Source organism: Neolamprologus multifasciatus, chromosome 17 (genome assembly GCF_963576455.1).
Source record: "Neolamprologus multifasciatus chromosome 17, fNeoMul1.2, whole genome shotgun sequence".
NCBI classification, from domain to species: domain Eukaryota; kingdom Metazoa; phylum Chordata; class Actinopteri; order Cichliformes; family Cichlidae; genus Neolamprologus; species Neolamprologus multifasciatus.
The window spans coordinates 17931072-17943653 of NC_140455.1; the positions used below are offsets into that span (position 1 = coordinate 17931072).

General features: G+C 40.7%; 1 protein-coding gene across 2 annotated transcripts in view; it reads right to left on the bottom strand.

Annotated features, from left to right (window-relative positions):
• The window catches only part of LOC146499253 (thyrotropin-releasing hormone-degrading ectoenzyme-like), a 263625-nt gene that overhangs the window by 43651 nt on the left and 207392 nt on the right, over nucleotides 1–12582 (bottom strand). For both annotated transcript variants that reach the window (XM_085138114.1, XM_085138113.1), the window contains exons 9-10: nucleotides 11515–11580; nucleotides 10816–10994 (exon numbers count right to left, since the gene is read on the bottom strand). In XM_085138114.1, the coding sequence (XP_084994240.1) occupies nucleotides 10816–10994; nucleotides 11515–11580 (245 nt within the window). The remainder of the gene's footprint in view (nucleotides 1–10815; nucleotides 10995–11514; nucleotides 11581–12582) is intronic.

The following is a 12582-nucleotide window of genomic DNA, read 5'->3' on the forward strand; positions in this document are numbered from 1 at the left end:
ACTTTCAGTGATCTAAATGGTATGACAGAATCCTGAGGATACACAGTAATTCAATTTCTTTAAACGATTCATATTGAAGTCTTCTCTACCAAGGTCAGTGCAGATGTAAGAGAGGTTTATGGTTTGTGGATTCTCTACTGTGGTTGTATGTGAGGTACTTTGGAAGCTTTAACAAAGAGCTTTACAGATGAACAAAGTGATATAAAAATGTTATAACTGAAGCCACACCAGCTCGGATGTCCCCCAGATTAACAAGGTCCACATCAGATGTTGAGGAAGGCTACTGGGACAAGAAGGCATAAGTGGATAAGGGTTAGAACAATGAATAGGAAAAATGGATTCCCCCTATTCACCATTTCTGGCTGTCGTAATGCTGTTATGCAAGTAATCCAAATGGAAAGGTGAAACAACTAGTAGATCACAGTTCCAACTGCTAGCAACTGCTATCACAACTAGAGATTGATTGGATACAACACAAATGCTACGGCAAGCTAGGATCATGGCGAAGCTGGAAACCTGGTTCCTCTGTGGCCGATTACTATGTACTACGTAACTCTTTTCACATCTTCTGTTAGATCTTCAGAGGCTACTTGAAGGTCTACTAGTGAATGCAGCATTGTTGACAGTCCCGACTGTGACCATTGCTGAAACCAACCATCTGATCTATACCATGAGATGCTTGGCTGCAAGATGAACGGCCACAAGGAGCAGTACCCCTCAATGGGGATGGGGACTTCTCCATGGAGCCCATTTATCAGAGCTGCAGAAAGATGTGATAAAGAAAGCAATGCCTAAGAAGTACTACTAGCTGCCCATACCTGGGACACTGGAAACTGCCAAGCAAAGACTCACAGATTTATACTAGGGAGATTAAAGCCAGGAGCATAAACCAGCTGTTCTCCACTGGACAATCCAAGGTGTACTCTCAGTGGCAGAGGAACTGGACGTCATGACCATCTGGCAACACAACTGAACCAAGTGCTAAAGGATGAAGCGGACTAGGAATGGCTAACTGAAGGCTGGACAGTCCTGATCCCCAAGGATCCCTAGAATGGGCCAGTCCCATCCAACTGCCAGCCAATAACCTGTCTCAGCACTACATAGAAGTTCCTGTCAGGCATCATAGTGGCTAAGATGAACAGGCACATACGTCAGTACATGAATGGGGCCCAGAAAGGAATTGGCACAAATAACCAGAGGGGTAAAACACCAACTCCTGGTAAATACAGCAGTTGCTACAGACTGATCAACATGTGCACCAATTCAATTCAATTCAATTCAATTTTATTTATATAGCGCCAAATCACAACAAATGTCGCCTCAAGGCGCTTCATAGATACAGAGAAAAGCCCAACAATCATATGACCCCCTATGAGCAAGCACTTTGGCGACAGTGGGAAGGAAAAACTCCCTTTTAACAGGAAGAAACCTCCGGCAGAACCAGGCTCAGGGAGGGGCGGCCATCTGCTGCGACCGGTTGGGGTGAGAGAAGGAAGACAGGATAAAGACATGCTGTGGAAGAGAGACAGAGATTAATAACAGATACGATTCAATACAGAGAGGTCTGTTAATACATAGTGAGTGAGAAAGGTGACTGGAAAGGAAAAACTCAATGCATCATGGGAATCCCCCGGCAGCCTACATCTATTGCAGCATAACTAAGGGAGGATTCAGGGTCACCTGGTCCAGCCCTAACTATATGCTTTAGCAAAAAGGAAGGTTTTAAGCCTAATCTTAAAAGTAGAGATAGTGTCTGTCTCCTGAATCCAAACTGGAAGCTGGTTCCACAGAAGAGGGGCCTGAAAACTGAAGGCTCTCCCTCCCATTCTACTTTTAAATACTCTAGGAACAACAAGTAGGCCTGCAGAGCGGGAGCGAAGTGCTCTAATAGGGTGATATGGTACTACAAGGTCATTAAGATAAGATGGGGCCTGATTATTTAAGACCTTGTATGTGAGGAGCAGGATTTTGAATTCAATTCTGGATTTAACAGGAAGCCAATGAAGGGAAGCCAAAACAGGAGAAATATGCTCTCTCCTTCTAGTCCCTGTCAGTACTCTTGCTGCAGCATTTTGGATTAACTGAAGGCTTTTCAGTGAGTTTTTTGGACATCCTGATAATAATGAATTGCAGTAGTCTAGCCTGGAAGTAATAAATGCATGAACTAGTTTTTCAGCGTCACTCTGAGACAGGATATTTCTAATTTTAGAGATGTTGCGCAAATGGAAGAACGCAGTCTTACATATTTGTTTAATATGTGCGTTGAAGGACATATCCTGGTCAAAAATGACTCCAAGGTTCCTCACAGTGTTACTGGAGGCCAAGGTAATGCCATCCAGAGTAAGAATCTGGTTAGATACCATATTTCTAAGCTTTTCAGCGCCGAGTACAATGACCTCAGTTTTATCTGAGTTAAGAAGCAGAAAGTTAGTGGCCATCCAAGTCTTTATGTCTTTAAGACATTCCTGCAGTTTAACTAATTGGTGTGTGTTATCTGGCTTCATGGACAGATAGAGCTGGGTGTCATCTGCATAGCAGTGAAAATGTATGCTATGTCTTCTAATGATGCTGCCTAGGGGAAGCATGTATAATGTAAACAGAATTGGTCCTAGCACCGAACCCTGTGGAACTCCATAATTAACCTCAGTGTGTGAAGAGGACTCTCCATTTACATGCACAAATTGGAGTCTATTAGATAGATATGATACAAACCACTGCAGTGCAATACCTGTAATACCTACAGCATGTTCTAATCGCTCTAATAGAATATTATGGTCAACAGTATCGAATGCTGCACTAAGGTCAAGAAGGACAAGCACAGAGATGAGTCCACTGTCAGAGGCCATAAGAAGATCATTTGTAACCTTCAATAAAGCTGTTTCTGTGCTGTGATGAACTCTGAAACCTGACTGAAACTCTTCAAATAAACCATTCCTCTGCAGATGATACCACCACCTGGACTGGTTTCAAGAAAGCCAACAACTAAATGCCTCACACATGGATCCATGTCCCAAAGGGTCAGGGCTGTTTCAGCAGCAAAAGGGGACCAACATAATATAAGGTAAGTGGTAATGTTAATGTTATGCCGAATCGATGTATGTGCATGGCCAAAAAGTATAAAGCAAACAAAAAGAATTGCAGAACTATTTATGATGTCGTGAGTGCATTATTGTTCGTCTGAGGTGAATGTTTTTGGCCAAAAACCAAACCCATGCGGATAGTGCTCTGTGAGGAAAGAATTTAGCTGAGTCTTAGAGCTCATTAGGAACAAATAGCTTCTTGATGCTTCCCTATTAGATGTTAAAGTCTAATTTTAATCCTAACAGTTACCATATGTAAGTACTAATAAGAGTCCTAAAAGTGAGTGTTTCTCTTCAGCACTGTTAAGAACCCTGACGTTATAATTAGACTTATTTTGATCAAATTGATTCATATTGTAATTAGACTGGATTTTCATTAGAAATGGCAAACAATCAGCTTTACATAAATACTTTACATCCAGTCAATTCCCCTTTTTAAGCAGTGGGTGTGTGAATACTGTAAAGTAAGGGTCATTGTAACACAATCAGCCTGAGAAAGAACCATTTACTATTCCTATAATAGCAATTTGTTGCTGCAGGCTATAGTGGATCAATACCACTGCCTAGCAAGCAAATACTTTATCTGATATTTATATCAATGTGATTGACAGGAGTGGAGCTAAACCACACACACATACACACCCACAGAGACACACACTGGAAGACACACAATCCACAGCCTGGACAGCAGAATGTGTTTATTAATATTGATGCAAGTGTGTGTGTGTCCTCAGAGTTTATGGTTTATTCATCAAAGGCAGAAACCAAGTGAAACACACACATTCATGCTGGAGGTAGAGAGAAACGCAGCATGACTGCAGTGATCTATTCAAAGTGGGAAACTTTAGAAACTCTTCAGACAGCCTTCACCTTTCTGCTCATCTTCCTCCATTAAAGAACATGTTGACCCCATTTAGACTTGTCGTTCCAAGTGTCTCCAAGTCAGATAAAATCCAAACCTTTATGATCAAAAATACACCTACCTGCTCCTCTAATGCCAGGATCAGAAGCCACAATATCAGCTTGATAATGGCTCGACAGACGTGGGCTGTCAGGAATAAAAATGAGAGACATGCGGTGTCTCGTGGCATAAAACAACCCAAAGCTTCTAGGTCACTTCACAACTTCCAGACACAGAGGGCAATTTGTGTGTCACAAAATTAACACAAAACAGCACTTAACACAGACCACACCATAAAATTACCATAAAACTCAGTGACAAGAACCAAATTATTCATGACTACATGACTGCTCTGCGTTGGAACACAAGATGCCCTGAGGACGATTTACAAATGGGCACTTATAGTTTCCCTTAGCACCCAGAGCTAGCAGAGCCAGAAACGCTGATCATTCATATTAAGATGATTATTTATAAGTAGAACTTGACTATCACCAATGTTTGATGCTGTGTCAACACAGGAAAGAGTTTATGAAGGAGTATCAAACAGGGCACTTGAGTTTTACCGAGGAAACAACCAGGAGGCATCCTAGTTAGATACCCAAACCCTACCTTCACTGTTTCTGTCTGATAGTGGAGACCAGTATTCCTACCCTGAACCTTGTCCCAAATAACTGAGCAGTTCACCATTTCTCTAAAGGAGGTTCTAAGCAACCTTCTGAGGAAGCTCATTTCCATTGCTTGTATCCTCAATCAATTTTATTCACTACCCACAGCTTGTGGCAGGACTCTAGACTATTCATTTTGTGTTAATATCCAATATACTGTTGACCAAAACACAAAAGGTTTGTGGATGATTGTGGGACCAGTTCACATATCTTATAAATCATGTGACAAACTACTCGAGACTCTAGACTCACTAGACTGGGTAGTGACTGCAGTTAAGCTCAGCAGATGATGAAATTTATCTGACTTTTGACAAGATAACAAATAGGTTGATGGAAAAATAGAGATGTCTTGGATCAGAGTTTAATTTTATTTTCAAATTAAATCAATGGAAAAAGAAAAAAGACGGATAAAAGAAAATAAAAAAAGTATATTGCAGGAGTGTTCTTCAAATGGCCACTTGAGGTGAGCTCCTGAAGACAATCCTCCCCTAGACTCCCATGTTAAAAAGCCCAAATTTACAGTGGAAATAAACATACTTATAGCCTGGTAAAGAACTGTAGTTGCAGCATTGTAGCATATTGACTATGTTTAATGGATTTCTCTGAAGAATAATCATTTTAGCTCTTTAAAGAAGTCTAGTCTGGTGAGTGAGTTTGCAATCCTTTTTAAGCTATCTAGCTATGCTTGATAAGTTTACTAGCAGTAGTGAATAACTTAACTTATAAAATTTTTGTGACACCTCTTCCTTAAAAAAAAAGTCCACATTTCAATGGACATTATATTAAAGTCAAGTTTTTAAAATGTGAATTCACAAACCAATAGGTGTTGTGTTTACCTTTTCAAGGCTCTTTTAAAGATGCACTTTGAAGAGATTTTGGGACAAATACACCTTTGAGACCAGATCAAACAAGTCACAAAGTAGTCCGCAAGGTTAGTTATGTGTGGTGATGCAATGAGCTGTGACGAAGACTTTCCCCTGTGAGTGTGGGGTCTGATAACAATGTGTGGACAAAAAGTCACTGCAGACCTCTCCAAAACCAATATGAAGCACAGTGATGTCCCACGGATGTCTGGTGCAGCAAAGGGTCTAGGGTCTAAATTTCTGGCTGCTGTAGATTTTTATATTTCAACTTTGCTTCACCTGTCTGACTAACAAGAAGAAGGAAGGTCGAGCTAGAGGTGACAGAGTTGAAGATGCTAAGATTTTTATTGTGAGTGACCAGAATGGATAGGATTAGAAATATGTACATCAGGGTAACAACTCAGGTTTAGCCGTTTGGAGACAGTCAAGGCTGAGATAGTTTGGACATGTGCAGAGGAAGGATAGTGCATATATTGGACATAATGTTGAATATAGAGCTGCCAGGCAGAAGGAAAAGACTCATGGATGTAGTGAAGCAGGATTTGCAGAGGATTGGTTTGTCAGAGGATACTGGAATACTGTGAGATGGAGGTGATCTGGTGTGGTGGCCTCTAAAGTGAGCAGCCAAAAGAAGAAGAGCTTTTTCTGGAAAATTTGTTTAGTCATACTTATCTGGCTCATAAGGGTAAAGCAGTATATAAATACTTCCTTCAACTGTGGTTTTGTGGACTCATGAATAATTCATCACTGTCCTGTTTAGCATTAAAGCTCATTAAATCAAGCACACAGACACTGCTTCTCCAATCACATCACTGTTTACCTGTCAGCTGACGAGACACCACAGAAATGAGCTGTTAAATCCTGACTGAGATACTGTTTGATTTATTTTCAGTATCATTGCCTCGACCTTAACGTTAGCTCATGCTGTCCTCATCGTCTCTCTCTCTCTGCCTGTCACTTCAGTTCTTTTAAAGGCATTTAAAAGTCCCTGGTTGTTTGATGGTGGCAAAATAAAAAGACCCAAATTTAAAATGTCTCCAAGCACAACACCAGAGGAAGAGAAGAATGTGTTTGACAAAAATAAACCGTGATCTTCAAAATGTCACCTTAATACCTGAAGTTAACAAAATGCCAAAAAGTCTGAAAATGTGGATTTGGTTTTTTTTGTTATGTAAATGAAAAGCTTCCTCTCCAACTTAAATTTATTGGATACATAGATGACTGCCTGTCACGCTAATGTGACAGCTGGTTGGATGTCAGTTTATGAGTGGCTGCAGGTAAGTTAGCATGCTAGTTAGTTTTCATCCATCCTTTTCCACCTATCATTGTCAGGGTCGCGGGGGGGCTGGAGCCTACCCTGGACAGGCCCACTTCTGTCGCAGGGCTAACAAAGAGACAGACAACCATTCACACCTATGGGCAATTTAGAGTTACCAATTGCCCTAACCCAACTAACTGCATGCCATTGGACTGTGGGGGACACCTGGAGAGTACCTACACAAACACAGGGAGACCATGCAAACTCCACACAGGCTGAACTCAGGACCTTCTTGCTGTGAGGCAACAGTGCTAACCTGTACTTCGGTGGACACCAGCCTTTCCACGTTGTCACGAGAGACTTTAAAAATACATTTTAAAACTCATTATGTGATCTGAAGTCTATGCAAAACCATCCTCACTTTCTTTGAAGCACATACTGATGCTTAGTCACGACCTTAGTCATCATGTGGGAAAACAGTGGGTACCCTTTTAGTGTTTTTTTTCCAGAGTTACTACTCCTACTACTCCAACACAATTCAATAAAAAGCCCTCTATGTCTAAAATAGATTCCATGAGACCAGGCCTAAAGTGCTCTGCTGGTGTCATCAACAGCAAAGTAGTGAAATGCATAACTACAGTAACCAAGGGAACAGTGGAAAACCTTGTCTATGTACATTCTCACTCATCAGCACCATTGTAGAGGTCCAGATACCTTCTTTTCAAAAGCAGTGGAAAACATTGTTGCAGGTCACATAACTTTGTCTTGTGTTGTTAGGTTAAGTCAAACATTAAGCTATAACACGTTAACCCTGCAAAGATCCATACTGACATGACAGCATCAAGCTGTAGACATTGTGCACTGCTGCAGATTTCTCAGCTACACATCCACGATGTCTCGTGTTCCACTACATCCCAAAGGTGCCCTATTGAATTTAGTTTATTTAAACTTTTAGGAAGATTTAAGCTCTGTGGACCACATCTGCACCTGATGTGATCTGCTCCATTCTCTGTAAACTTTAGAGATGGTTGTGAAGGACCATCCCAGCAGATGAGCAACAATCATGCCATATTCTTAAGTAACTTCAGTCAATTTTGTTCTTTATTCTGATGCTCAGTTTGAGCAGGTCATCTTGACCTGCAAACATACATTTTTTTCAAACTGGAGTAAGGTTATAATCAGAGTTAATTGCTAAATTAAAGTACCTTTTTATAAAAGGTATATGAGGTTCTCAGTGGCAGAAAATAATCTGCAATAGGATGTTATTTTTTTAGCAGAGCCAAAGGAAAATAAGAAGGTACAATCTGCACAGAAATGAATACTTGTGAGATATATAATGATCTCTGATTTTACAAACTTTTCCCTTCCTATTTTTTTCTGTTTTCATATCAAAGCTGAATGATACAGGGCTGGTTGTCCATAGAAGATGACTGAGGCTCAAATTTTGTATCTCCATATGTAATCATGGGAAAAGAGGATTGGTCTAAACACACCATGAGGGTGAAGCGATGATGATGAGCTTTTTCCGACAGATGACTTGTTTAAGTAATAAAAGAAAACAGCAAAATAGCAAAAGTGCCAGATATTGTTCCTTCATACAGTGTCCCCATCAAAAGAACTGGAGACTGAAAGTGTCGACAACAATTGTCTGAACTGTACAACAAAAATGTAAAGCTTTAAAGAAGAACTATTGAATCCCAGGAAAAGCAGCCAGTTTAACTGCTTCAAGAACCTTCAGCAAAATGATCATTCTGTGGATGAATCCACATCAGTATTTTCTCTCCAGAAATGTTGTGAGTTCCCAAGTTATTGAAGGACTGGACAACCTGCACACAATTTAGTGCATGTCCAAGAGTTCTCTTCTCATGAAAATAATACTGATAATAAATAATTAAATAAAGCAGTCTGGGCTTGAGTCAACAGTGTGTACACTGCGGGACACTTCTGTGCTTCTAAACACAGCTCCGCTGAATCAAACAGCAGCATCAGCCCCGGCTGCACTCAGCCATGAAGCCGAATCAACTAAAAGCACAGCAGCAGTTTCTTTTTAGTGTTGGTGAATGCCCCGGGACCGCTGAGTGTGTCTGAACGCGGCCCCAGGAGACTCAACAAGAGCAAAAGAAAGATTTCAACTCCACCTACAACAAACAGCTTCAGTTCATCAGCTGATGAGACCTCGAGAGCGATTCTCAGCTCAAGTGAAACACAAAAGACTCCACATGAAAGACAAGAAAAAGAACATAACATAAGAAAAGCTGAGGAAACTTTTGTTGAGAAACTGAGCAGGTCAGAGTGATTGTAAATGTCAACTACTGTACAAAAACATGACAGACTGAAGAGAGAGAGAAAGACCTGGAAATAAATGATGGGAGAAAACAAGAACAGGTAAAAGTAAAGAAATAAAAAAAAGAAGGAAGCTGATGAAGTATTGATGGAAAAGAAAGTGGGTCGATAAAACAGAAGAGAGTAAACTCCAAAGGTTGTAAAAGATGTGAATAAAACATGATCAGAATCAAATATAAATGAAGTATAAAAGATGTAAAGGTGGTAAAGAATGAGAGAGGAAACAGGGAAAGTGCCTTTTCAGGAAAAAAAAATCCAGCAAGATTACTGAAAGACAAACTTAGTGCCTAATGTAGCGTGAAATGAGGGGTTTCAGGAGAATTGTTTCAGCGGTGAATGACTGAATGAAGAACAGATGGAGAGACATGTCAGGAATAGGACTAGCAGTCTAAAGGCCAACTAGTGTCCAGAGACTCCAGCTCCATAATGCCTATTCTTAGAGCTACAAATTAGGTCCATTCAAAGAGCGGCATTTGTAGAAGGGCCATATGGACAAACCAGAGTGACTAACTAACTAACATTTTTCAAACTTGCTTAACCAAACTTTTTATGCATAAGTTGGATACACTTACAAAAAAGAACTACACATATTTCAAAGATTCTGCAGTCATGCACTGCTGGTAGCCACAGCGACAGCACACATCGCCTTTAAGTCTCCTGTTGATTGCTCAACTAGAGCTGAGTGAACCTGGTGACAGAGTGGTGGCTTGTACAGTAAAAACTTGTCAATCATAAGGTAGCCACGTCTGAAAGCATACAGTGAAAAAGAGTTTCACTGAGTGTGGTCATATGAAAAACCAACTTAGTCTTTGATTCACAAGCTTGTAGAACTTTCTTTAGTAGCATTTACTTGAAGTACAGTGGAACCCCGACTTATGAATACCCCATTTAACAAAAAATTCAAGTTACGAAGGCACTTAACGGCAATATTTCTGCCCGTGTTACGGCAAAATGCCCACGTAACGAAATCCGCTGGCTCTGATTGGCTGGGCCCAGAATGCCTACAATGCCCAGAATGCCTTCCGAATCATGTGACAACCCCCTTGGCTTTCGTACTTGCGCTTCGCTGTTCCACTTGAACGGCGTATTGTTGTTGCAGTTAGCAATTAGCCTATAGCCTATCGTTCACTCAAAAGGCGCAATGGGTGCTTCGACTTATGAAAATTTTCAACTTACAAAAGACCCTCGGGAAGAAATTAATTTCGTAAGTCGGGGTTCCACTGTACGTGATTTTTGTATGACTTTCTCAGCATCTCACATCAGTCTGAAGGAATATTTGAGGTGTTTGTGCTGACATGCTGTGTTTGGTTTTCTACAAATATGCTGCTGTGCATTATGTACAGACATCTCCACTTTGGTTTTGTCTGTCCAAAGGACAGTTCTCCTGAAATTTCATAAGTTCATAAGTTCATTGCAGTAATTTTGTCAGTGCTGTGCCCAACCCACTAGTGCTACCAAGGCACGTAGCTCTCAGTTTCTAATGGGCTTCGAATGAATATTAGACTACAGGCTAACAGAACAGAATGTTTTGTCGTGCTAGTTTGTTAGCTTGGCTACACTCGATTATAACTGCCATCTTGTTACTGTAGAGCTTCCATCACTCTTGGGTGCATCAAAGTAAGTTTAATAAAATGACATATAGTTTATTACAATCTCTGAGAAATAACAGAATGTTAAAAGATCTGACAGCTTTCAGTTCCCTCACCTGTTGTTTTTTCTGACTTCCTCTCCATACAGGAAGTGCTCCTGGCTGACTGTGATGTAATATGTAGGGAGCTGCTCTGATTGGTTCTTGCTGATGGTGACAACAGGGTAGCCCATTTGTAGAGTCCACCTGTCCATCATCTCCCCGATGTCAATATCTCGGCCCTCTGAGCGCATGGCCTTTAAAGCAGAATCAAACACACACTTCCTTAGATTGTAAATGATCAATGACTAATAATGACCAATTTACACACATCCAATCAGTGATTAAAATAATCTGTGTGGGAGAAAATTGACCTTGACATAATTAGATATAAGACTGGCAGCTAATTAAAGAGCAGTGTCAGTCTAATGGACAGTGCTAACAGAGGTGACGCTCAATTAATCAAATCATTGCCCCTCCTGTGTCGGACAAACAAGAAAACAAGCTCAACCTCATGTTACCACAGCAACAGGCTCCTCACTAAGTCAGGTGATAATGAGCATCTTCATTAGAAGTGCTTTACTAAAGAATGAACAGCTTCAATTAGTCTGGCAGCTCTGTCCTAACAGAGCCAGTTGAGGAATAGTTACAGGTTTTAATACCTGCTACTGAGCAAGGCACTAACATTAAAGTTAAATGCTCTGCCTTGAAGCCTTTGGGGCAGGGAAGTACACAAGGTTTAAATACCAAACAGACATAAAGTCAGGTGAGGGTTACCTGAGACAGTTTCCTCCACAGGTCGTCTCTGGCAGCGTTGCTGTACATGTGACTCAGCAGATAATCCTGAAAACAATGAGACAAAGCAACGTTAAAGCAACACTGGTATGATGTGATGTATCTGTTGTATCATGTTGATGCATGCACATTCATCCAGGTTAGGAAATCCCAGAAAACTGATTCTGTTCATCTGTAAGAAGACTGAAGAAGTCAGTTGGATGAGTGACAACATTTCTCCCACTAAAAACGCAACATTAACATGAACAGAATGAACTTTCTGGGATACATATGTAATATTTCTGCTATAATTATTGGCTGATTTTTTCCCTTCCACACTGTGACCATGCAGTTCACAACAGAGAATTTGGAAGCCTTGATACAACAACCACCTCATATTTCATCTGGAAATAAGATGATCACAGTTAGCACTTGTTGGATCCTCTCTACCAATGAATCAGAAAAATGAAGTGAGTCCTTTATTACCTTGTCCCTGAGCACAGTTTTGATTATTTGGTTCTCAGCAGGCACCACAAGATTGCAAGGATTCATTCACAATGTCTAGCACCCTTCACTGTGACATGTATTTGAACCCTGGCCACAGTAAGTGCCATGTATGTACAATGACTTATTAATGATGCCACCGGAACAAGATATTCCATTTACAAATTTAATATGACCATACTTTCTGGATGCAGGGCTGTGCAGGTGAAGTTACTTCACATTTTCTGTTACTGCCATCTCTGCTCTGAAAACAAGGATTGGAGTTGACATATTTAATTTCGTGACTCATTTTGACCTTTTAATTTTTCCCCATCAGGTTAAGAGAAAGATGCCTTCCACAATCAATTAAACAGCAGACCCCTTTTTTGATAGTTCAGTTGCTGCTTCTCTGCGGCTGCTGACATCATTCAGGTTACTCTTTTGTCCACCAGTCAGCTGTCCTCCAGCTCCCCTGTGCTGGACATGAGCTGGTATAGGCAGTCCTTGTTGAGCTCTGGATATAAGAGTGATAAAAGGATCACTCTATCTTCACTAAAGGCTCTCCAAGACAATGCAGTTGGAGTGAGA